The sequence below is a fragment of the Theobroma cacao genome, chromosome 1 (assembly GCF_053813885.1).
Source record: "Theobroma cacao isolate CCN51 chromosome 1, ASM5381388v1, whole genome shotgun sequence".
NCBI lineage: Eukaryota > Viridiplantae > Streptophyta > Magnoliopsida > Malvales > Malvaceae > Theobroma > Theobroma cacao.
Window position 1 is genome coordinate 21,604,868 of NC_142639.1, and position 26,986 is coordinate 21,631,853.

The following is a 26,986-nucleotide window of genomic DNA, read 5'->3' on the forward strand; positions in this document are numbered from 1 at the left end:
TAATGTCATCATGTGCACTCCCACACCGCACACAGCAATATCATCATGCGCACTCCCACACCGCACCTCACCATCACCGTCATGTGCACTCCTACATCGTACATGCATGGTTGTAGTTATCATGCAATATTGCCTTTCAAGGCATAACATACATGTCAACATGTAAACAGAAATCTTTACACATTAATACTTTTCACATATTTTATTGTTTTGGCCATACACTTAGTTACACAATCCTATTTCCTAAAGAACTAATATTGACCTTCATACAACTATTTGTCACATCCCAAAATCATCATTACGACACATGCAACAATTCACTTAGTAATTCAACACAATGTAGGAAACACATGAATTCATCACATTACACATTTCACAACGTAAAGACGTTTCATCAAAGGCTTGTTCCCAAGCATATTTTAAAGAAAAGACAAATAAAATTTTTCAAGTGATTCATTCAAACGCATAAGCATTTATCCCAAAATATTTTTAATGCAAGTTCACTCACCTTAATAATGTCACCTTACAAAACTAGCACCCACAAATCCTAATCCAAGTAAGTCTTGAAATGTCATCAGAACCTATATTTACAATTAAACCATGAAAGCCTCAAATAAGTCATAAATTTGAACTTAAAAATTCTAATAAATGTACACTAGCTAAATTACATTTTAACCTAACATTTAACCTAGAATTCTAGTCTAATTTACAAACCCATTAAATTGACTATTCAAATTTAAGGTTTCTTTACCTTGATGAGCTTGGATGCATAAAGGTCAACAAAACCTAATATTTCCAAGAAAAAGAATTTGAAGAAATTAGGAAATAAAATTTGAAAATATAACCCATAAATTCTAAAATTCCAGAGTTGATAATATATACTTTTTGGTTTCAAAAAATGAAGATTTGAAGCTGAAAATTCAAGTGTTGATGAAGATGGAGTAGAAATAGAAAATAAAAGAAAGAAAGAGAGATTTTTTTCTCTCTCCTAGGGTTTAGTTGTGCTGAAAAATGGGGTTGAAAGTTGTGGGTTTGGTACCCAAGAAGGTAAGAGAAGGAAGAAGTAAGAAAAGAAAATGAAAAAATTTGATTTTCATGGTCGAGAGATGAAAATGGTGTTGGAAGGGTGAAGAAGAAGAAGAAAATGCCTTTTTGTGAAGATAAGAACCAGTCATGGAAGAAGAAGAAAAGAGTCAAAGCTTCCTTTGAAAGCTTTGACCAAGCTAAGGGTAAAATTATCATTTAACCCTCCAAGATTTTCACCCTTTTTAATTAAGTCCTCTCACAATCTTTTAATTCGAATTTCTTTCTATTTTTCTTCCTTAACACTTGTACCAATAAAATATCAAATTTATACTTCAACGCGGTATCACCATAATATTTAAATATATACTTACTCATGCTAGCTTTATTTAACAAAGACACGCGTGCCCACTAACATCGTTTTTCTCTGAAATTCCCTCGTTCTTCTACTTCCCCACTTAGATTGACCATATACTCCTCCTTCATGACTAATTTCGACATTGAATAAAATATTAATATTGTAATATTATTTTATTAATAAAATATTATTTTATTTCCCAATTTTTCACTTGTTTCCTTGGTACCCAAAGTATCTTATTATGCCCCGATTCACTTTCGAATCTCTTTTTATCTCGTTAATTCATCCTCAATGAAAGTATTATTATTTAATTATTATTTTCTCGCATGCGGAATATTTTACTTTAGAATATCCTTTTCACCCGTCATCACTCTTTGACACTTAAATTCACGTCAATTAGCCATTCGTCTTATCGATACAGTTATGTTTACTACTATACGAGGTACGGGTTATTACACACGGACAATACACCAAAGAAAGCAAATTGTTACCAGCAAGATACTGAAATAACACAGATTTTGCATTGACTGGAATCAAATAAAAAGTAAAAGAAAATTCCTTTATCCAAAAACTAAAACTAAGTTACAGCAATAGTCGTATATAACACAAATTAACCACTGTAGTAGGAAAGGAAAGAATTGGGTTAGCTTCTTTGATCTTACAAACAAAAGATATGGAACATAATGGAAATTAGATGATGTGTGTTTCGGAGTTAAGGCAAACGCTTGCTCTTTTGACATTTTTCCTAACCGTTGAGTTTGATCTTACGGATAAGAGAGATGAGCTTAGACATTGTCAAGGGCTTCTCTTGGTAGTCATCCAGACCAGCTTCAATGAATTCTTGTATATCTTCTTCCATTGAGCGTGACGATACGCCTGCAATCATGCTACGATTGCCCATTTCACGAAGTTTCCTCGTTGCCTGTCAATATTCCAAATCAAGCAGAAGAGCTTTGAATCAGATCAGTGATGTCAGTTCAATATTCTTGAAGTAAGAAGCAAAAAATTAACTAATTGATTACAGGCCAAAGCCAAACATTTTCTTACCTCAATGCCATTCATGATAGGCATCTCCATGTCCATTAGAATCAGGTCAAACTTTTTTCCAGAACAATGGGCATCGACAGCTTCTTTCCCATTACCGACAACTTCGTTTTCTACGCCAAGATTGTTCAAGAGCCTGCAGTGAATCGTTCGGTTGATCCTATTATCGTCCACAACAAGTGCAGTGATCTTGGTGGATTGCGCTTTTTCCACAGCATGTCTGCTCTGCGCCATGTTAATTCTTCTTATTTTCTGCTTCGGGCTCCAGGAACTGAGTAATTTCCTATAAACCGATCACCAAATTGTTAGTGAGTTGTGAGTTTCATTTCACTTTAATTTAATCAATGCAGACTACATATTCTGTTTTGTTTGAGGCAGACCAGAGATATTTTTGATGCACAAGGAAGTGACAAAAGGACGTAATGACACTAGCTAAAGCATTTACGTTGGTCAGACAATTAGTAAATATTTAGTGTAACTGATTAGACAGGGAATGACCTGGTCGAGATTAAGCTTTGACCATATTTAATAAATCAAAGAAGAATAGTATATATCTCAAAACAAAAATCCTCAATAATAACAATCCCCTTGATTTTAGAAGAGAGTTGTTCGCTTGAGAATATGATTTCGCTACTGCTAAAAGTTGCAAAAGTTTTTCCATGGAGAATATTCCAAGAAGATGAGTCCATTTAGATATGCTTGCATCTCAAGCACTAGAAGAAGACCTCCTCTTTGACCAGTTACCATATATGTGGCCGATGCACATAGAAACAAGTATATGCAGTAAACCTAATAAAGTGAAACAAGCCATGGCAGGTTGAAGGTCATACTAACCAGAATGAAGAAGACAGGATTGGGACTGTGGTGGGGGAAGTAATAATGCTAGTAAATAGCTGCGGAAGAGCATGATGATTGATGATGATTTTCTCCCATGGGTGAATTCTTGGGTTTTAAAGGGGCTTTCTACGCCAAAGATAGCGAGCAATGAGATATGGAACAGTATCGATTGGAATGTGTTGAAAATATCACAGAATCTAAAAATGCCCATGCTTGGGAGATATCATGATGAAAGAAACATCTTCAATAAAAATGAAAAACTGCTGTAAAATAATAACATTAACTTTAATTGTACGGTCCAATCTGCCAACTTGCCTAGACAACCTTTTTTGTTGTCTGTTTTTTACTGTTCTTTATTTATATTAATTAGCTAAGTAAAATATTATGAAACAAAAAAAATTAAAATTGTAATTCAATTTGACATTTTATGTCACGTGACATTAATATGGTATACTAACATGTCATAATCTACGTAACATACTAATATGATTATGTGATATTTTTCATTTTTTACGCCAACGTCACGTGAGGTATAAAACAATAAATAGTATTTTCACTAACGACAATTAATCAACCGTTAATCATATAAATTTATTTAATTAAAAATAAAAATACAAAAAAATTATTTCAATAATTTAAATTTTTTTTCAATACCATATCTATAATTAAATACTTAGTGTCCCTTAAGTTTTTCCCACTAGTCTGCTACTTTGATAAAGAAATATGTCATTGCTTAGGTAAGGAAATCAGATGCACAATTATGTTGGACCTATCACTACTTTTGGCTCCAATCAAAGGAGCATAATTCTGTGAACCATCCAATTTTAAGCATAATTTTAGATTTCATCAAAATTTCTGGGATGATGTAGATTTTCAGGGTAATTACAAATTGGTGCGATGGGACGAAAATAATGATTGGTTGCCACCATGGTAAAAAATATTTATTAAGAAGGAAAAGTCAAGTTCTACAATTGGTAAAGAAGAAATTGCATTTACTCTTTTGACCTTAATGAAATGGCAGCCAGTTGAAAAGAGCTTGCCCAATCTCCGGTCTTCTCTCCCTTTTTTTTTTTTTTTATCCTTTGCTATATATATAGTTAAATTACATAATACTCAAAAAAATTCTTAAATTATTTAAAAAAATTTAAATAAACTCTTTTTTTGAGTACATTCGATAAAGCCCTTATAATTTTTTTGGTCAAATAAGTTTTTATAATTAATTATTGATTAATTGTCATTAGTCAAAATGTCACTAGTCGTTTAATATCCACATGACACTGATATAATGTTAATATAGAGAATGAAAAATACTACATGATCATATAATTATATCAAATTAACGTCACATTATTATTAATTATGATATATTAACATGTCATATTAGCATATCAAATTAATATCATGCGACATAAAATGACAAATAATATTTTGACTAATTCAATCATTAATTATAAAGATTTATTTGACTCAAAACAAAATTATAAAAATTAATTTGAGTAAAAATAAAAATATAAGGGTTTAATTAAACGTAATAAAAATATAAAAACTTATTTAAATTTTCCTGAATGATTTAAAGAGTTTTTAAATAAGGTAAAATGCCCTGACTCTCTTAAGTTTTGATCAAAATTACATAAAAATTTATTAATTTTTGAAATGAAAACTTTACCCCAAGATTATAAACACCATTGACAGAAGTTATAAAAAAAACTAAAATACCCTTTCTTTATTTATTAATTTAAAAAATTATTTTTTAAAAAAAATATTTTTTAAAAAAAAATAAAAAAGAGCACCCATCCATGCTCCCAAGGTAGGAGAGCACCAATTAGTGCTCCCCAAAAGAGGGGAGCTCCAGATCAATGCTCCCAAGGGAGAAGCCCAATCAAGGCTTCCTAAGGGAGCATTCGGCTCCCCATCTAGGGAGCTTTTTCTTTTTAAATTAATAATAAATAATAATAAATAATAAAATTATATAATAGTAATTATAAAAATTAATTAAAAGTAAAATTATCTTTTTATCCTTGTCACAACAGGAAGTTCACAAAAATATTAACGGTTGGACTTACGTATCCAATGAAAAATATTTTTTTAGACGGAATGTTCATTTCAAAAACTAATGGACATCCGTGTAATTTCGATCAAAACTTAAAGAGTCAAGTTATTATACCTTTTTTAAATATTATGACAATCTTCTACTTTGCATAACGTCTTATGTATAAAATTTTATATTAAAATGCAGCATCAAGGCTTAACATGAAACGAGGAAACCCATTTGATGAGTTAAGAGGCATACATATACTACAAGCACGATGTCTACATGGTTCTTCTTCTATGTATATAAAGCTGAGGTTTATTCTTTTATTTTTATGTGAGAGAAATCTTCTCATATATGCAAAAACAAAGTCAATTTATTTTGTATAATAAAAAAAACTTATATTACAATTTCATGATAATATTAGGTTCAGAGTTAAGGGTATGAAAATTTTCATTTGATATATTCTAAATATATCCATAGAACTGGACCGAAATGTAGATATGTTAAAGGGTCTCATGTACTAATGTACCAAGCTCGAGGTACTTGGTGAGGAAAATTCATTATCTCTTTGTCTTTTCTAGGGTTTTTGTACATTAAGAACCCAAGGTACATGGCGAAAGAAATTCATTCTCTTTTTTTTTATATGATTTTTATTTCTTGATAGGAACCCTTCATTTTATAAAACAAGCCTATGCTTAGTTTAGTTATAGTATATAAGTCTAATAGTTATAGTTTTTTTTTTTTTTTTTTTTTGGAAAAGCAATATAAGTCTAGTAGTTATATATATATGTATATATATTTGAGTTTTTGCGTAAAAAATAAATCCATTGTTTATTCTTTTTGTATTGGGTTGAGGCTTATTGATAGAAAACCTATATTTCAATTGTGACTTCTCTTTTATATTAATTTATGATTTTAAGTGTCAAAAAACCACATTATGACACTTTTTCAAAATGTGTCAAAGCAGAGTGTATATTTCTGTGTTATTCATATGTACAAATGTTTGAGCTCCCGAGAACATTAAGTACCCATGTCATAAAAAATGCAAATCAAATGTTCCTACAACCATGAGTCAGCCATTAGGGTCAAGAAAGAACATGTAAGTCTAAGAGATGTACATTTTATTTTATTTTATTTTATTTTTTATTTTGAGCTTAAAAGATGTAGTCTAAAAAGGTAATCTATAATACATATATAAAACTGATTACTTTATACCCCCACAAATGCCTACAAAATGCATACTAAAGCAAAATCCAATGACTTATATTAGATGGCATTTCATTCCTTTGAAAAAAAACATGGAAGTTAAGAAATTACTTCCAGTCAGATAAAGATTAGCATTGCAAGGAATTGCTAATGAAGGCATTTTTCTGAGGAAAATGAAGCTAGCTTAGCTCAGCGGACTTTCTTATTCATGGCAGTACCAAAGCTATAGCCGATATTTGATATTAAACTACTAGACAATAGAAAACATTTGGAAAGCAAACAGCCCAAAACATCAAATTAAAGCTAGGATTTTATTGGGTAGATGAAGTCCTCTGATGCGCAGGATTCTGTGCTCCTCACTGGCCATCGAGTTCCCTCAGGATAGGCACCAAAATGTCTGGAGTGAGGGGTTTCTCAATGAACTCATCAACTCCAGCAGCCAGAAATGCCTGCCTCTCTCTCTCATAAAAGTGAGCAGTGACACCCAGCATCTTGCACCGCACGCCCATGGCACGAATCTGCCTTGTGGTCTGCCATCAAACCATTGAAGAGAAAACAGTTGATAATTAATAATGACAGGCAGGATATAACGATGGCATTTAACTAACGTCTCAAAACCAAGTAATGTTTGCTGCTACCACAAGGCCATTCAGGACAGGAGGCAGGATATAACGATGGCATTTAACTAACGTCTCAAAACCAAGTAATGTTTGCTGCTACCACAAGGCCATTCAGGACAGGAAGAACCATGTCAATGACAATGAGGTTGAAGTTTGCCCCAGAGGCAATGATCTCAACAGCAGCCATGCCACTGTCCACAGCCTGGGTTTCAACTCCATAAGCCTGAAGAAGTCCCAGCTCGACCATCCGACAAAACCTGCCACCATCAGCCCAAGAGCAGTCAACCTGTTCCTCAGGATCACACGAGGAAATTCATTGGCCTTTTCTTCTTCATCAGGTGCTCCTCCGTTGGCCCTACGTTGAGCTGTTGGATTAGCCGAAGCTACGGCTGCTGGTGCCATTATTTCTGCATGCAGCTGGAATTAATTAAAGAGGGATTAGACGAAGTTTATAATAGAGTGCAGGTTTATTTAAAAAAGATGAAAGATGTTACTCCTCGAATTTCAAGTGTTATTTACACTCAATTCTACAATGTAAAGGTGTTTGACAAGAAATTGTACTGACTAGCGATAACAAGAGAAAAAATCCAACAAAGGCTGACTTAATCTTGCCTGCTTTCCGGTGATGGCGCAAATGCTTATGAGTTTTGAGTAAGCACTTACCTCCCCTAGCCAGAAACATCTTTAGTTGTAAAAAGAGTAACACCGAATTACCTAAAACTACAACAAACGAAATAACTGCACAAAACTAATAACTAACGTAGAGACACTACTATGCTAATGCGTTCAAGAGGCAATGTTGCAATATATAACACTTACAAACAAATCCTGGAAACTGATTTGATGATTTGATGTCAAAGCAAGAGGCTACATACAGGTTTATATAGCCTGTATAGGATTAAAATTTTGGATTCACCTTCCATCCCCGGTGAGGAAATATACAGATTGGGACAAAAAAGTTAGATGTAAAGGGACGAAATTCGCTGAAAAGCGGTGATGGTTAAGGATACACTGAAGAATGCTTATCTAATAATCAGATTTTCTCTTCTATGTGTAATTAATTAGATATGTTAGCATCTTTACATTTTTATTACACGTGACAGTGTTTGGTTCACATTCATAATTTTTTTTGTAATACTTTCAATTTAATCGTTATTTTTTTTAAAATTCTTTTAACACAACCGTCGCCTCTTTTACATATCTGTTGATCAGATTTTCTCTTTTTTGTGCAATTAATTAAATATGCTAGCATCTTTACACTTTATCACACGTGACTGAACTGTATTTGGTTCACATTCATTACTTTTATTTCAATACTTTCAATTTAACCGTTACTTTTCTTACTATTCTTTTAATACAACCGTCACCTCTTTTACTTATCTCCATTTTTTTTTTATATAACAATCACCCTCATCAATAATACAGACCCATTCATCATTCACTGTGAATTTCGTTTAAGAATTTCAAATATGTTTTAAATTGAAAATATGAACCCATGACAAGTGATATCGAAACCTATCCAAATTAATCTTCACTAAATAAAAGCTCCTTGAAAGATAATAAAGTGGAAATAAGTCCAAACCAAGGTAAATCTCTTTTATATGTAAAGAAATCAGTGCATCAAAAATGTTACATAATTGAATAGGAAAAAAACGCCACAGATCTCACACAATAAGAGAGATAAATAAAAACTTTTTTCATCTACCCGATTGAAAATGTGAATCAGTCACAAAATGGGTAATAATTGCAACAGTTAAAGATGTTACTAGTAAAAAATTGAGATGCAATGGAAGAGAACCAAACGCGGATATTACCGTACCAAAAAATGAGCTGACTTTTAGTTGGAATCCAGGATGTTATATGAAAACTGAAGCGGTTGCAATCGTGACATGCTAGAGTCAACTAACAAAAATAGCACGCTTTGTATGAGCCAGATTTTGAGACTTTCAATCTCTACCCTGATGGATATGAAATGAACCAATAGAGTTGGTACAACAGCGAGAGAATTGATCATATACTAAGGAAATTTCATAATTTTCAAAAGTCTAGCTTAGGGTGAAGCAAAAACAATATTTGGATGGAATACAAAGTACAGAAACTTCTCCAAAACCATATTTCTTTATCAATATAACAACAATGTTACGAAAATGGTGATTACAACAGGGGCACAGTAGTGCAGCGTGCAATTCCCTATTTGATTCCCCACCAAAAGCACTCGTCCTCCAAAACCCAGCAAACCAAAGGAAAGAGAACTAAAATACATTTAAAAAGGAGAAAACAAAAATCACCCTCGACATGCATTCACACAATATACAAAATACACAACAATGAATAAGTAAACATTTCCCAATCCCAATCCCAATCCCGACTCCCTGTCCAAATGTACCAGTTAATCATGGTTAGCATCTATGGGGGTGCCAGTCCTGGCCTGTGAGATCCGATTCGCATAAATTGTAACCAACCGCAACTGTGTGCTGTTAAGCCCCTCCAAGTGTGGCAAAAATGCTTTCCCAAGCATTATATAAATATCCACTAAACAGAAAACGACTGTCTGTACCATCAACAATAACACGCAATGAGACATCAGACATCAATGAGGTTTAAGAAGAGCAAAGAAAAAAGATAACATACTATTTTGTACTTCAAACATGTGGAAACACAAGTTTATTTGCTTCTACCAGAGATAAAGACAAGCATATTACCAAGAGAAGCAGTCACGCTCTTATCAACTATTCTTCTCAACCATGTACCATGTCCACCTACTGAAATATAGATTTTGGAACAGAACACAGTAATCTTTTTCTGATTCTTATATTCTACTGCAGTGCAGCACACTACTCTATTATAGGCTCTGGTTTAGGCCATAGGCATAATGTGCCGATCACACTCCAATAACACAGAAAAGGAGCCGACAGGACTCATGCCTCTAAGGCTAGGTGCAAGGGGCCTGGCACTCATTCAATAATATGCATATTATAGGTTGCAGCCAACTTGTGCTATAATTCATTGAAAACATAATCTTTCTGTAGGTATAATGTCATATAGCATTTTCCTGAAGTCAGAACATTGCAGTTGCAATTGACTGCACATTCCTCTTTTAGACAGCTAACAAAAAACCAATATCATTGGCAAGATATCAAGGGTAGATTCTGTTACAGGCTTAGAGAATAAATCCCAGAAGCACATTTTCGATGTTGAAAATACCTCAGAGAAACCATTTTCAAATTTATGTAATTATTGGACCTCAAATAGAAAAATTAAAGAAAACATCATTCTGATGCCAAGGACGAGAATCATTACTCAGCATAAAAATAAAGTACTGGACTGTGTATAAAACTGAGCCAAGCCAAGCCAAACAATAGTCAGCCAGAGCATTGCTCAATATATAGTTCAAGTCAAGCTCATCTCTCAAAACTTCACTTTAGAATGAAAACAAGCTTTGAAGTTCAAGCTCAGCTTGACTTCACTCATAAAACAAGTCAATTGAAACTCAAACAAAAACTTGGTGGCCCAATTGTAAAATTAACGAAAGAAAAGATTAGTAATATTTATAATAATATAATTATCAGATGGGATTATCTTGTGAGCCTCTGTGTTGTATGCTACACTTATTGAATTAAAAGCTAAATGCTGAATTTAAATCCAATTCCTTTTTTTTTTTTTTTTTGCTAATTGAGCAAGCCCAACCAAGATTCTTTACAAGCCAAAGGCAAACAGCAAACAGTTTATGAATTGCTTGACTTGTTTAATTGTTTTCATCATCCCTACTCTGTGTCTCCAAAGAGACATCCCAACCATTAGAACTTGAACTTTCAAATTGGAAGTCTAAGATTCAAATCTTGGAAAGGGGAGGGTTTATGGGATGGGAGAGAGCTACTGCCTTTTGTATAGCTCAAGTCGCATATACATGAAAAAGAAAAAGAGAAAAGCATCGCTACTCCATGCATAGAACCTAAGTGTGCCCCAAGTATTCCCAAATATCAACACATAAAGCACCCTAGATGTTTATAGTCAAGATGTGTCTTATGAGAAAATTTAATTTTTGTTACAATTTTTTATATCTCAGGGCAACCATATCACTTACAAAGGATCAAGCAGCTAGATAACATAAACGGTAACACAAAAGACAAGTAAATTATTTTCTTTCAGAAGATCAAAAAAATTCCTCCTTTCTCTCAACTGCCCCCTCCCTACCCGATCCACCACCAATCCTCCACTTTTTCTCTCTCCTTTCTCCAACGTATAAAATCCTAAATTTGAGGCATTACTGTATAATGATAAATTTCCAAGCAAGAAAGGCAAACATGCAAAAACATAATTATTACCTTCCGGACGTCTGCACTCTGGTTTCCAAAGGCTTCAAAAAGAGCAGGCAAAAATGAGGGCAATTGAACCATTAGTTCCTCCTGTGATAGCCGCCCTACAAGCTGAACAGAAAAGCACAGAGCTTAGATACAGACAACACTTAACGCTAGTAGGCACAATTTATTTGTAGGAATAGTACAACTGACAAAGGAAAGCATACAAAAGCCCAATCCAAATAGACAGGAGAGCAATGACAATTCCAAGAATACAATAAAGTTTACACAAGCATGTAACATATCTGACAAATGCTGAATATTGATCCACTTGGTCTAATAAACAGGAAAACAATTATCATAATAATACAATTAACTTTTCACAAGATAATCCTCCTTTAATCTTAATCAATAGATGTCTCTCTTTACATTCACACCCTAGTTCAAGCAACACAGCTTAAGATAAACCATGGCACCTTTGGCTTACTCTCTTTTCCTATGCCACACTTGTCTTAAGACACCCATAACTCTTACAAATGTTTCGCAGATTCATTTAGACCCACTCTTCCTGCCCTCAATGTGCACTAGAATTAACAGTTTAGAGCAAGTATAATATGTGGTACACCATTCTTATGCACAGAGAGTATCATGCAACCACTTAAAACACACAAATCTGCATGCATGTGTCCTTGCATGCAGAATCTCAGCAGAAACTAGAGAAAAAAATAAAATTTAACAATTTTAACTCCAACTACGATTCAGTATAAATACCTTTGTTAAACAGTTTATGCAAATAACCAGAGTCTTCTCATCTTCAGTGACTAATAAAGGTACAATAACCTACAACCACAGTCATTTTATAACATCAGTAGTTAGAATAACCTGACACCAGAGGAGTAGAAAGCCAAAGCACTCTTTCTCTTCATTTAACAACAGGAAAACAAGTCATAAGAGAGAGAGAGAGAGAGAACCACATACACTTAAACATCTGAATGGATCATATTGAGACAACACGGTGTTCAAGCAGTGCTCAGCTTCGCTTGAAACCTAAACATGGATCAAAAAAGTTGAGACGTGGAATACGGGCAACAATACTCTCAAAGGACAAGTCAAGGAAAGTAAATTACTTTGGGAACAATATCTTTTGTTACATGAAGCAGCTTCTCAATCACTATTTCAACAGAATCTTCCATAGCATCTTTCTGGACGCATGAAAAGCCAAAAAAGGGATGAACTAAGCACACTTGCATGTTAGGGGGAAAAAAAGAAAATCCGGACAATGCTCAGAAATATGTAAATATGAGCAAACCTGGTTTTTAAGCATTTCAACTATCAATGATAAGGCAAGTTCTCGGATTGAGGAATCAGAATCATCTACAACTTCAAGTACAGCTGTCAAAATCTGATTGAAGTACTGCATAAATACAATTAATATTACAACTGGATGTACATCAGATATAGCATCGCAATATTTGACATAGGATACAGGACATATTCTTTCCTAACAGAATAGCACGGTTAAGAAACTTTCATGAGAAGGAATCAAATAAGGATTAAAGTTATAAAACTTGAGGCAAGCAGAAGGGTTCAACCTGGTCATTTCATGTTCGGGTCTTTTCAGGTTCTGATCATTCCAGGGTCAGCAAGCTTCCTACCATCTTCAATTTTATAATATAATTGGTAATTAAATTTTGCCTTTTGTAAAAAAATCATTCAACTACAAATTCAATCATTTTACTATTAACTTCAGGTCATTGCAGGTTTGAATCAAATCAGTTTGGGTTCAGGTCATTTGCAGTTCAGATTGTGGCGGGTTCAAGTTTCTTCGGATTCGGGTCTTTGACTTGTTGGTCAACTCGGTTCTGATCAGGTTCCTTTTTTCTTCCTTTTTTTTAGCCGGTTTTCAGGTTCAGGTTCATTTTGCCACCTTTATATAAAACTAATATAGGAAACAAATTTTCTCTGTATCAAAGAAAAGTGAAACAAGGGAGAGCCTTAGTGGACAGCCACATTCAAGACAGCTACGAGATACATAACTGAGTGTTAGCAAAGAAAATAGTTAAGACCATCTAACAATCAGACCAGCAACCAGAACCAACTAGACTCAATAGAAACCAGAAAAATTAATGCCCACTGCAACAAAATAAAGCCAATTCCAGAAAATACTCTGTTTGAGTTGACACACCTTGTTCCAAATGGAGAAATCATTAGCCAGAGAAATTTCAATTAATTGCTGAAGTGCACTGCGCTTACTTGCAGTAGGGCTCTCATCATTCCCATTGCAGATCTAGAACCACAGAAGAAAGCATTTATCAAACATGTAGTTCTTGAAACACAATGAGCGCTATGAGAAGTCAACAACTTATTTTCTCCAAGTAAACTCAATTGATAGAACAATTACTATCATCAGGGAAAAAAATAAGAATACTAAACTCACCAGGTGAAGAATTTGAGGAATGCTAGGCCCAGTGTCTGGCATAGAGCTAACCTTTACAGCTGCAGGTTTAAGATGATTAAGATCCAAGTCAGATGAAGTCTCATTATTATGTCCAAGCCCTTCAATGGCCCCCAAAGAGTCAGATCTACTCAGACCATTCATTTCCAAACGTGGAGTAGATAGACTTTCCAGGTTAACACCGCTTTCAAAGTTCTCCACCCGGCCAGTTCGAGATCCCAAGCTCTGACCCGAATTAACAATGTAGGACAATTCTTTGGTTTTCAAAGGAAGAGCATCTGCATTTGCACTGGACTCAAAGTTCTGATATAAGTTCTCCTGAGTTTCATCAGATGTTGCCTGGCCAATACTGCTTGCGATCAGGGTTGAATCCTGGGTGGAACCCCACTTCCTACCACCTTCACTATCAAGGGAACCAGCAGAATACCTTCCAAGTAAAAGACTCTTCTTGGACACACCAATATATCCTTCTTCAGATGATGTTCCAACAACATCAGATGGATCATAGGAAGACTTAGCACGCTGCCTTTCTTTCTTGTTCTGCAAATAGTTTATTAGGTCCACCTCAATACGAGGAGTGTACTGTTTAAGTGCCCGTCTCAATGAATTTTGTTCTTCAACTGATAAACTAAGAATAAAATTCAGAACTGCAGTCGGATCAAAGTGTGAGTAGACAGATATAATGCAAGAAATAGCTGCATCCTTAAGCTTAGTATTTTTGTCATGGACCAATGGCATCAATTTAGCAAGCCATAACTTCAGGATGCCAATATTACCAGAACCTTCAGAACTCATAGCATGCTTGTTGAAGGAACTAATAGCAAACTCAATAACAGCCAACTTTGCCTTTGGTGATCGCTGTTCATCTAATGAACGCAGCAAAGCAGGTAAGAGAGAATCTATGCTATAAGTTTTGCTAACAATTTCCAAAGTCGTTGAGCAAGGTTGCCTAACCAACTCCTTTGGATCAATTAACCGTGAAAAAACATGGGGTAAGATTCTTTCCATGTAACTCTCAAAGGGCTTTCGACATGATGGAATAATATCTGCAAGAGTTGAAAGGGCAGCCTGTGCAACTTTATGGTGGGGATCATCCAAGTGCTGGAAAAACAGTTTCATTACCTTCTCAAAATTCTGAACCACTTCCTGAATACCTTTTGGTCCCTGCTGCAGCAAAGACCGGAGATAAGTAAAAGCAGCAACCCTAGCACACCAATCAGAACTAGGACTGAGCCCCTCACTGAGGGCATCACTGAGAGAAGCAGGACCTTCAACATAATTTGACATCTCTCCAAGTGACAGCTGGCTATCATCAAAACTCTTTCTCCTTCCTGCAGACATCCGCCCAGCTACATGTTTTCTCAAAAGTGGCCTCTGGAAGTTTGGAATATAATTGTTCTGTGAATCCTTAGTGTTTACATCTCTATAAGGTGTGTCCAAATATTGTCTGTCAACATGTGGATTTATAAACCGCCTAGCCTCCCTAATGTCACTGTTCTCTTCAACAGAACCTCGCTCTTGTCTTTCAGATGCCCTTTTGGCAGAGTATAATGGGAAAGCTGGCAAAGACTCAGTTGCCACACTACTTCTATATGATAACTTGCCTGAATCTTTGGAAGCTTGAATTTGAGTAATGATGTCAGACATAATCATACCACCATTGCGGTTACTACCTTTACCAACACTAGAGGTAGTTGATTCTACTCCTAAAGAGCTTGTGAGACTATTAGAAGCTGGAACAGTAGCAGGGAATGGTGGATCACGAGATGATGGAGGGTCAACTCCTGCACTAGTGGGCAATAAAAGAGAAATTTAGCCGCTCACAAATTGAATCAACTTTCAGATCATTTCAGGTAATTATCAGTGCATAATCAAGTGACCTCATGTACAAAAATTTCAAGTTTAAGTTAAGTTAAACATAGAAAATCCATTCAATACCTAGATCCAAACTTGATGACCTCTGTTTTTCAGATATGTCCAGTCCTCTAAGCATACTTTCAATGGCACTGACTTTCTGTTTGCTTGCATGCAACACACTCTCCAGAGTACGTTCAGCACCTTTCCCAAGGGGCTTTGACTGGGATAGAATCAAACCAGAAGAGAGAGAAGTCCCTGAGGATAAACTTGAAGTTCTGTCCATTGCAACTATAGCAGACGTTCCATATCCAGGAAGATTTGAAGGAGCAGAAGTTTGAGAGGAAAATGGCATCTGTATATTTCTGTCACGGAGAGAAGGAGAAGCATGCCGCCTATGCATCCCTCCATCTTCTTCGTTAATTATCTGTGCAAAAAGCAAGACTTGAAACCACAATCTAGAAAATGGAATCATTCCAAAATATCCATTGACTAGAAAAGCTATATATACCCTTTGAATGACAGGATCAAAGAATGAGAACAAGCGACGAGAACGATCTGGCCAAGTTTTGGTGAACATTCTGTAGCACATTCTAGCAGTTGATCGTACCTGTTAAGTTCCAAATTCCCTAGTCATCTTATCATTGATTTTAGCATGGCCTCAAACAGATAATAAGCAAAAGGAAAATAACATTAAGTTTTGGGAATTAGTGTTGCCATATAAGGTCATCTTTTCAGATTACCCTCTTTATGTAGATAATATGAGTTCATTCAAAAATGTTAAGTGAAGCATCAGCCACAAATCAATGATGTTTACACAGGAGAAGCCTATCAAAATGATCAACTCAGTCGTTTACATTAAGGGCTCAATGCACAACAATACACACCAAACATCAAGAACAAAAATAATTGACAACATAGCTACCTCACTCATTGCATCTGCAACGCAACACCTAATAAGGTCCTCATATAAATCAGCCGATCGCTGTATTTCTGGTGCATCTGGCCAATGTTCAAGTATCAACAACGCGTACTCGACACACCTGCAGAAAGGAGATAAAAAAGTGAGTAGAGAAATAGAAAATAGAAGACTTCATCACAACATAGCAGAAAAAACAGGAATACCTAGCACGGAGTACAGAACTACGGTCATTCTTCGCACAATCAGCTATGCGGGGAAGCACACGGGCAGCTTTGCAGTTACGCAACATCTGCAAATTAGAAAGTTAACATCAAAAGCAGAAAAATCAAAAGAAAAAGGAAAATAGGGAAGGGGAGACAAAAATAAAGGAAAAAATTACCGTTTTTATGCAGTTATCTGCGGACTCTGCAATTACAAGCACAGTAATCACAACCAACTTGAAAAGGACCTGATTATCATACCATGAAATTAACAAGTGCATATGAGAATATAAATGTCGTTACACTACACAAGAAAGTTCAACTTACTGGGATGAACATCTCGGCACATGCCTCAAAATCTCCCAAGAGCTCCTTTGATAAGAAGGATAATAAATGGCAAGCCTGAAAAAAAGGAAACTAACTCAGAAACAGCTACACTTACGCTGCCAGAAAAGCACTTAGGGAATAAGAAAGTAAACAAGTGTAAATCAACCACCACTATTATACAGCCTCTCTCAAAATTCTTTATGGTCACTGTATAAAATTCCATCCACAAGTGTTACAGACAAGAAGTTTAACACATTATGCACAAACTTGGAATCTCACTAGCTTGGCTAGGTCAGTGAGAAGAATATGAAAACGACCAGAGCAAGAAGACACAAGCTTCATAGTCTTTACCAACAAAAATTTACAGAACTGCGATGACGACGTTAGAAGCATGTAAGAATTCTAGCAACTAACAGGAAGCAACAAAAATTGCAGCCTTTATAGTCTTTACCAAAAACACTAAAAACCTGTAAGATCTCTACTCAAGTGAAGTTCTAAGCTTATATCATCCCCTCCCAGGTGAATTAGCCAAAAACACCCTTCTTGGAGGTTTAAAGAGAATCAACATGGGAAGGACAGGTATGATGATGGGTCCATGAAATTTTCCCTAACATGAAACTCCAGCATTTTTTACTATATAGATATGTTCTAATCAAATAACAACACTGGAAAACTCAAGAACAAAATGAACAAAAATTCCAGCGATTGAGTAATTCTGACAATTAACTAAACAATTCAAAACAAAGTTCAGCAGTAAACTTAATATAAAAGGAAGTATTTAGAAAATAATATTCAAAAAGTATTCACAGGAGAAAGAAAACCTTACTCTAGGTGCTAGAATAAGCACTAATAGTTCAGAACGGCATAGATAAATTATAAACAAAAGAAACAAATCTCCTATAATATGAAAAGAAAGCACCACAAAACACAATAAATGGTACACACCTGCTTCACTATGCTTGACCTTCTATCCGATAATTGTGTACTTAGCGGGCCAACAAGCTGCTTCAGGAGTCCCCGGAAACATGGATAATCGGTAGCACCTGAGTATTTGTTCATTAGTCTTAATTGTTAAACCTCCCACTTCTCAAGCCATAAGCTATAGAGGAGAATATGCCATAAAAAAATGGATTTTTGATAGATAATTGTGTAAATAACAGAACAACTTTGCAGATGTCAAAACCAAGGGGAAATAGATTAAAGGAAAGGGATAACACAGGAATTTATTTACGTGGGTTTTGACAGCCCTTTATATACCTAGGAATTTGTATACCTGGCTCAGTTAGCATTGGCCACTTCTTTAAGAATAAGAATTTTCATACCTGTTCAGCTAACAATAGTGACTATAACTCTATAACAGCAGACAAATATGCAGTGCAAAACATTTGTGGGAGGGTGGATAAGAGAGAGAACAAAAACCTCCAGAAACAAGGCCTTCAACTCTCTGCATGGCAGCAATGCGTATGGACCAATCTTTTTCTGGCACAAGGGTAGAAGCAATTTTCTCAAATTCCCTTATTAGTTCCTTATCTGAGTAAACTTTAATTGGATCTATGGGTTTTTCTGTGATATCACTTTCACCTGCAAAAAACAAGATCACTTCATTAAAATTGAAGCCTTTGAACCATGATTTAAAAGCAGGCACCATATTTGAGAAATATATAATTTAGAAAACATCAACTTCTTTTAACCATCATTGTCAAAAGAAAGGTAGACAACATTGAGAGTACATTGGTTTATGCAAAGATCAGCATATCATGAGAACCATCCTAAATCCCTAATTCACAAAGAACATAAATTATTTGATATACACAGATCCAAACCTCCAAAAAGAGATGTCTCCCTTGAAGAACTCGAACTCTTGGCTCTTGGACTGCTTTTCTTGGGGTTAAGGATTGCAGGCTTTATCTCTCCAGCACCAAAACCACTCAACATTCCATCTGAAGATCGAACTTGTGGCTCAATTTTCTCTAATCTAGCATTAATATCTCTCACCTGCAGTTGTAAATTATGTTGTAAAAATAACAGAGAGTAATAACATCAATCCCTTTCTTCTAGAAGGAAATGTGATCAACTTTAAATGATAACTAATATTATTATTTATAATTACTACATGTTAAATTAAGGTAGACTTATTAGGAACAAGAAGGGGGGTGGGAGGAAGTAAACTGTCAATGCGAAATGAGTAAAAAGAAAAAGAAGAATATAATTCATCTGCAGCAGCAAAAATATTCAAAACAAAGCCAGAGGACGGAATATAGTATTCTAAAATTAAATATTCACCATAGATGCAGGAAGCTGATGGCGATGAAGTTCATCACGGAACTGAGTTCCAGCCTGCGTATACATTTCCTGTAAAAGAAATGATTTGATAAGAATTCTGCCGCCAGATATGACAAACCTTAACATATGAACCATGAAATCTCTAAAAGCACATTTGTCAAGAAGAAGAATGGCACATGTGGACCTTCAAATTACCAAAGAACTACTGCTTCAGTTACTGCAACACTCGTTAATGCATCCAAAGCAGAAATACCCAAGAAGAAAAAGAAAATTAACCCAATGAAAATTAACATATTGAATTGTTTTTTGACAAGATATCAAAACTATCAAGGACCAACATTCATCAAAAGAAGCATGACAGATTAATAAAAATAATTCACATTAATACTAATCCAAGGAGAGGACAACAAATGTCCAAACATCCAATATTTAAGGTTGCTGAATTTTTTGAACAGGAAAGTTAAGGCAAAACTTTAAAGAGAAAAGGAGGTCCAAACTTGAGTCAGCAGAAATCTAATTTGAGATGATTTTTCTTTGTTTAATGTTAAATGTATCTACCACAATGCTGGGAATATAGCAGGCAATCATTTTCCCACTGAAATGACATGAGAAGCTATTGACATCAAATGACATAAACATGTTTTATACATATTACTCTGGGGCCACAGCAAGGTGTCAAAAAATTTATTTCTAGTTTTCTTCTTCCAAGAAAATGAAAATTCTTGAGCAACTTAAGATTTTAATGTTCTCATGGGTAATTAACAGGTTCAGATCTCAGATGTTAGTGCCTATTCATTTTCTCATCATATTTTCTCTGTCCTCTAAAGGCATGTAAAAGGCTTATTGCTGGGTGATCAACATGTTTTTCTAGAACTGAGAAGCACAAGAGATGCCTCAGTAGTCAGCTCACCTATCAGGCTATATATCACCTGTCTATTCAAGTGAAAGTGGAAGTTGAAAGCATGGGTTAAATTTTTGAGTATGACCAAAACAAGAAGAAAAAGACAACAGATCATATTTGATTTTAAGTAAAGATTATCAAGTTCTTTCCACACATAAGTTCAAAATGTTGTTAAGCTCTTCTCAAAATAATGCACAAAAGGAAGCTCCACTAACCTCAATGCACAATATAGCTGCTTCACGAACACCAGGATTTGAATCATTCAGCATCTGCAAAATCTAAGAAATAAAGAAATTATAAATGTCAAATTATCCGTGTCACATTTAATGATGAGACAATAAAAATCCATTTTGGAAATGTTAAGAAGCATACAGGTGGAAGAATAGCCCGTTGAAGTGGAAGTTCAGTAGATGCAAAAAGACTGATTGCCGATGTGACTGTACGTGCAAATTCTTCCCGAACTCTCCAACTTTTATGCGTCCAGGCATAAGAGCCAGCTCTTTCAACAATAATTGTTGGAGAAGAAACCTGAAACACCAAATAATTAGTACATTTTACAAATCAAACTAATTTTCATCACTTAGCCTAAAAGCTTAAAGCATTTCAAAAACTCAGCAAGGCACTCATAGTCAAATTTACTCCAAAAGTAATTGCAATAATAAAACGTAAATCACCTTTCTTAAAAAAGAAAAAAATCAAACTGAATAAAGAAAACCTAAACCACCAGGCAATAAAAACTAAAAAATGCAAAGGATAAATTCATTAGATTGTGAGCTCCCTCATCCCATAAAGGTTGTCTTCTTTGGAAATGCACATTCATTAAGGAACCATCTGTTACTTTCTGCTACTTGCTTTTTGCAGCCAAAAGCACAAAAAAGAGTGGTACGACACAAAAGCAAACAACATTTTTGAAGACTTAGAATATTAAAATTGGAACTTTCTGGAGAACAAAATACTACATGATTTTACTTTTTCATAAAATATTTAAATTGAACTTGGGAGTTGGATTTTAGTCAGTTGTTCATATTTAATCTACTATGATTTTGTCTCTACTGTTGGTTCTTGCTTCATAGCAATGTTCTAGGAAGCCAAAAGCAAGTAACAAAAACAACAACTGAATGGGATCCAAGAAAAGTCAATAAATGCTTTTTGACAGCTAATACATTCGACATTCCTTAAACATTATGCACAATGCAGATAATTATGACTTGCTTTAGAGTGAGAAACAGAACAGAAAATCTCAAATGCTAAGGCTTCAGTTTTTGAGTGTGACTTTTTGAACCACACCAAAAATAAAAACATAGACTTTTGGGAGCAGGAGAATATCATGTATCTGCTTTCCTAGAATATATGAGGTGCATAGAAGGTGCAAGGTGATTGCATGAGGAAGGATAGTTCACGAACTGGCTTTCTTATTTAATGTTAACCAAAGATTAAAATGGAATGACTGCTTACATAAGAAGCATGAAAGTCATCCACAGGTAATGGAGAATGGTACTATTCAATTGCAAAAGCATACATTAGAGACTATTCTTGACTACCACTTTTCTTAAATTCTCTACAAAACTCATATAACTTTAAAAAGAAATAAAATGAGGAAGGAATTAAGACTCCATTTTCCCAAGAAATTGCAATGGCAATAAATGATCTTGAATTATTTGAAGTAAAACAATTAGGAAACCCTTGACTCATCCAAAAGCTAAGAAACACTGTATGTTTCATATCTCCTAAATAAAACAATTTGAGATAAAAAACTTCCATAAAATACACTAACTAAAGTCTTCCATAGTGAGGAAACTTGGTCAAATCTATCAAAATATTGCTCTAAAAACACTTAAAAACTAAATTACAACAAAGCTAAAAAATATTTTTTAAAAAACACAAAATCATTAAGAAAATGGTAACAAAAATGGTGATACTTAAAGGTCGCCTCCAAGAACAACCACAAATTAAATTTCTCGGCACATTATTAAACCATAAGAGCAGTCAGATTATACAACTACAAGGAACTGTCAATGTCTTCGTTTCCACTGAATCAATGTAAAACCCTAAATTCAACCACACATCACATAAATTCCATTCAAATTGAACAAAAATCAGTGCTGACACACATTATAAAGATAGAGGGCTTTCAGCAGTTTTAAGTAAGCGAAGGAATTATATGAGCGGTAGCCATTCAATAACATAAATAAAAATAAACAATATCTTAACCTCCATGAGAGTGAGCAGTAGGCGTCTGGCGGCGTCTCTAACGGGCTGTTTGGCGTCACCTAACCGTTCAACAACCGCGGGAACGAGCGCGTTGAAATGCAACTTCAAGTGATCACCGGAGAGGACGGCGGCGGAAGCAAGAGCCTGGAGAGCGCCCTGAGAGACTCTGAAGTTGTTGTCCTTGAGGAGATCCAGGCAGCAATCGACAAGCGAAGTGACTTCCGAAGAAGTGAGGCTCTTTCTAGAACCTTCGAGGAGTTGATAGAGCCGCTCCACCGCCGCCATTCGCTCCTTGGTGTCTTTGGCACGTGCCAGCTCCAGTGCCTCCTCCATCTGGATCCGGATCCGGTGAGACCGTGCTCAGATCTGAACAACTACTCAACAAGTTGCTATAATTCGAAAAACAGGAAGAAAAAAGAAAGGAAAAAGTGGAAATGTGTTTAGCGAGAGAGAGAGAGAAAGAGGGGATTAAATTAAAGGGAAGGAAAATGGTTGTTGTTGAAGAAGAGAGATTTGGCGGAGAAATGCCGCTTAATTTTTCTTCCGTGAAGGAAAGGGAGAAAGAGAGTAAAGTGCACTGAGATTGAGAGAGAAGACGATGGAAGTGTGTGGTTAAGGTGGTTATGGACATTACCCACCCGTTTTGTGTCAATTTACGAGTTTTGCCACTGTGACTTTCTTTTCCCTTGTCTGTGACTGCGCTCTATTTTACTCTGTTCGCATGTACCGTTAACAGCCGCACAGTGATGATTGGATATTTTGGATTTGGAGTTACTGAATCGGAAGCCGAAACCTTTAGATTTTTTTCCTTTTTCTTTTTTTTTTCTTTTTCAAAAGAGGTAAAAGAAAAAGAAAAAACTGTTTTTGGTGAAGAATATCAAAACTAAGGGTGAAAAGTTTAGATCTAAGTCTTAACATTTATTATATCCATGCCAATTGTCAATTATTCATCCAACGTTTACTCTACAACAACTTGTGAATCTATCTCTTATATGAGTTCAAATGAAAAAATTATAATAAGAAAGAGTCGTGCAATTTAATCCACTTGAAGTTTGATAGTTGTGTATTTATGTATATTCATGAATGAATAATTATTTGAATATTTTCTTTCAAAGAATATACAAATTTTATAAAATAAATGTAAAAATAATTAATTTTATTTATTTAGGTTTCATGTCTAATTTGAATAGAAATGTCCATAGGTAAAATATTTGTTATTTTTTTAATATTTTAATTCAAAATTTATAAATATCTGATTAAATTTTTAAATTGCTATTTGAATCTATACACCAATTTTCTAAACACTCACCATCAAAAACATGTATACGTTGAACACTTGATTAAACTCAATTTAAAATTAATCTTTAGGTATATTATTAATGGAATTAAATTAATAAATTAAAATTAATTCATAAAAAATAATTTAAAATTTAAAATTATATTTAAAACAATTAATGAATTTTAATAAATATTACATTAATGTAAAGAATTCATAAATAAAAACTAAAATTAATATTAAAAATCATCAAATTTGGATAGTGGGTACCCTAAGAGTACTATCTTGAATTTATGATGGTTAGTAATTTTACTATCTGAACCTAATTAGAAGATACCCTAATCTTACTTCATCGGTTCAAGTAATACAAGTTACCCAATTATAAAATTCTCATTGACATCCCCAAATTTAATCTCTCTTTCCATGAATGAATTAGCAATACAGTCAATGATAATAACGAGAGTTGTTGAACTCTGAGCATAATGTTTGTCTAAGTTGATTGGTTTGAAGATTAAGACTACTAAGCCAAGTTGTAAGGAAAACGTGAAGTTACCTTCCCTTAAACCTTAATGAAAGGCCATCAGATTAGAAATTTAGCTACTCCCCTTTTTCTTTCAGTAATTGCATGCTTATCACATAATCCAATACCTACTTTAAACTCGGAAGGAATATTTAAAAGACTCGCCAATAAGTACGTGGATTCAAAAGTCATAATGTCTAATACTATTATTTTACCATCATTAAATGATTGTTTGACAAACCTAATATTGAATTTATTATCATGGAATTATGTTAAGGTAGTGCTTGATATTTTAAAATGTAATGTGATTATTAAATATAATTGTTTGAGTATGATTACTGAAAAAATAACATTATAATGTTCAGTGTGTATGAAAAAGTGCTGATTAAAATATTGAGAATATAACATTGTAATGTTTGATTTATAAATACTTTATTGAAAATGTGATGTTAATTTTTAAAATTATTATTATATATGAAAATGCAACTTTAATACACTTTCATGCTTTTTATAATTAAATTAATTAATTTAAATTAATTAAATGAGATTTGCATTTTTTATCAATTTACAATTAAATTAGTTATTAAATTATTTAATTAATTAAATGATATTTACATTACATAGAATGTTACTTACTTCCCTCATATCAAATATTCCCTACTTATTAAATAAAACAACAACACTAATTATCTTTTACACATTGCTGTTAATATTCAAAAAGTAAAGAAAAACAAGAAGAATACACAATTGAATTTTTGAGATGCTAGTAAATAGATTTAAATGATCTACACTATATATAATTAGAACAACCCTCAGGAATTTTGTAGTATTTATTCTAAAAATTTTACATTAAACTAAAATCTTAGTTCATCTAACTCAAAACTTACTTTGACCATTTATTCTACTTCTAAGAAGAACACGATGTAAAAAGATTTAAAAAAAAAAACCCTAATTTTTCTTTAGAGTCTAGACTACCTTCTTGATTTATTTTAGCTTAGAATTCTATCAATATATGGGGTTTCTTTTTCACCTCTAACTTAAGAAACAAAAAGAGATGATATTTTTATATTATGTTCCCATAATCCAATCATTTGGAAAATTGCTAAAATCCCCAATTGCTTAACTCCAAAGCATTACATGTCCTATATGTCTATTATAGTCTTTTCAATCTTACCTAATCAATAATGAAGATATTATATTAAATCATAAAATCTTCTTTAAGCTTATGAATGGATCAATTTAAGTAGGCAAGATTAAACCTAAAGCTCAATTCAATTTCTTATTTGAGTTAGCTAAACTTAACAATAAAACAAGTTTATACCAATTAGCAAATTGGTTTTGTGATACTCCATCGTATATAAGATGTGAAAGTAACTATTAAAATCTACATAAGGATTCAAGCCAATCATTATTAATGATTTGAATTTAAACATTTGAAAGTCAAATAATTTAGGCTTGAAAAGTTGCTCAAGTAGTAATACTTGGACCCGGATCATTATAATTAATATCAGAGCATATGTCAATTTGGTGTGAGTTTTCACGTTATGCTGTAAGATTTTGATCTTATAAAATAAGCTTAAATTGTGATTATGATGTTGTGACTTTGACGAGAATATCAAGAATTTGAATTGATAAAATTTTGATAAATATGTTTATAAAAATTAAAATTAATCACTATTAGAAACTTAATTTTAAACTTTTGAATGTGATTTATATTCAAAAAGTTGTTGGATTAATTTACACTCAGATCGTTACAAGTTTTGAGTTGTTTTCTTTTATAAAAAATTAGCTGAAGATTTCAAGTAACTTAATTAATGTTTGTGGTATTTGTTGCGTTGGTTAGTTTTTTTTTTTTTCTTATATTATCTATAAGAATCTGTAGGGGTTTGGCTGCGCCCCCAACCGAACCAGATTCAAGCATCTAAGGAGACCAAGAAGTCGAAACCTGACAACTACTACATTAACCCTACAAGATAAGTGTGATTGGAATAGCTTTTGAAATTGAACAGCCGATGCAAAGTTTTACCAGAAATTAGTAACAAATTGTTTGTTCACGGGTCATTGAGTTCATCATTGTAATCATAGTTAATGGAAGTTTACAAAGGAAATTGGTTTCAAACCAGGCCATGATTTTGATTGGGCAAAGGTATGAACAAGAAAAGCCTAACTTCTTGACAAAGCCAAGCCAACTACCGCCTTTTGGACATAACTGAAGAAAATGATTCCAAAAGTTTTTTGTGTCCACTTCCACTTTGATTTTATCATGTTGGGGTGCACCCTCCTCTAATAATTTACAAAAATTAATCAATTCAGTGTCGCTAATAAGTTATTAATAGCTAAACAGGTTGGATCATCTTGATATGTTGCTGGACGGATGGACTCCCTAAACTTGGGTGCCTTTCAACAGTGCCTTAGCCGCCAATTATATTATGCCGTAATTGAGATATTATGAAGCTTCAGTTCACTTGGCTTTCTGGATTATGCGTACAAAGTTCAATTTGGAAGACCCAAAATTGACAACTCATGGAGATGCGAAAGCATTTTCAAAAGTATATGAACTTCAGTACGGATTGAAAGAGAATAAGAAACCCTTAGATAATGTTTTTGGTTCGTTCCAAG

The 26,986-nt window shown here is 34.0% G+C and overlaps 2 protein-coding genes and 1 pseudogene across 3 annotated transcripts; all 3 read right to left on the bottom strand.

The window, feature by feature from the left end:
* Positions 1–2,126: 2,126 nt before the first annotated feature.
* LOC18612905 (two-component response regulator 24-like) lies at positions 2,127–2,659 on the bottom strand. Its single transcript, XM_018121633.2, has 2 exons — positions 2,429–2,659; positions 2,127–2,303 (listed from the first exon to the last, which is right to left on the bottom strand). The coding sequence occupies exons 1-2, from the start codon at positions 2,657–2,659 to the stop codon at positions 2,127–2,129; spliced, it is 408 nt and encodes a 135-aa protein (XP_017977122.2).
* Positions 2,660–6,790: 4,131 nt separating this feature from the next.
* Positions 6,791–7,532, bottom strand: LOC18612906 (two-component response regulator 24-like; annotated as a pseudogene).
* A 1,687-nt stretch (positions 7,533–9,219) lies between these two features.
* CLASP (CLIP-associated protein) lies at positions 9,220–23,173 on the bottom strand. 2 transcript variants are annotated; one of them, XM_088805276.1, is made up of 21 exons: positions 22,572–23,173; positions 20,733–20,888; positions 20,576–20,629; positions 19,460–19,528; positions 19,000–19,171; positions 18,596–18,757; positions 18,122–18,219; positions 17,177–17,251; positions 17,029–17,097; positions 16,853–16,938; positions 16,653–16,770; positions 16,239–16,337; positions 15,812–16,154; positions 13,856–15,657; positions 13,604–13,705; positions 12,728–12,832; positions 12,546–12,620; positions 12,397–12,465; positions 12,190–12,258; positions 11,446–11,547; positions 9,220–9,671 (listed from the first exon to the last, which is right to left on the bottom strand). In XM_088805276.1, the coding sequence occupies exons 1-21, from the start codon at positions 22,902–22,904 to the stop codon at positions 9,510–9,512; spliced, it is 4,320 nt and encodes a 1,439-aa protein (XP_088661402.1). In that variant the 5' UTR covers positions 22,905–23,173; the 3' UTR covers positions 9,220–9,509. The 2 variants fall into 2 exon arrangements, with proteins under 2 accessions (XP_088661402.1, XP_017982212.1); XM_018126723.2 differs by having other exon boundaries at positions 20,576–20,638.
* Between the last annotated feature and the right edge of the window lie 3,813 nt (positions 23,174–26,986).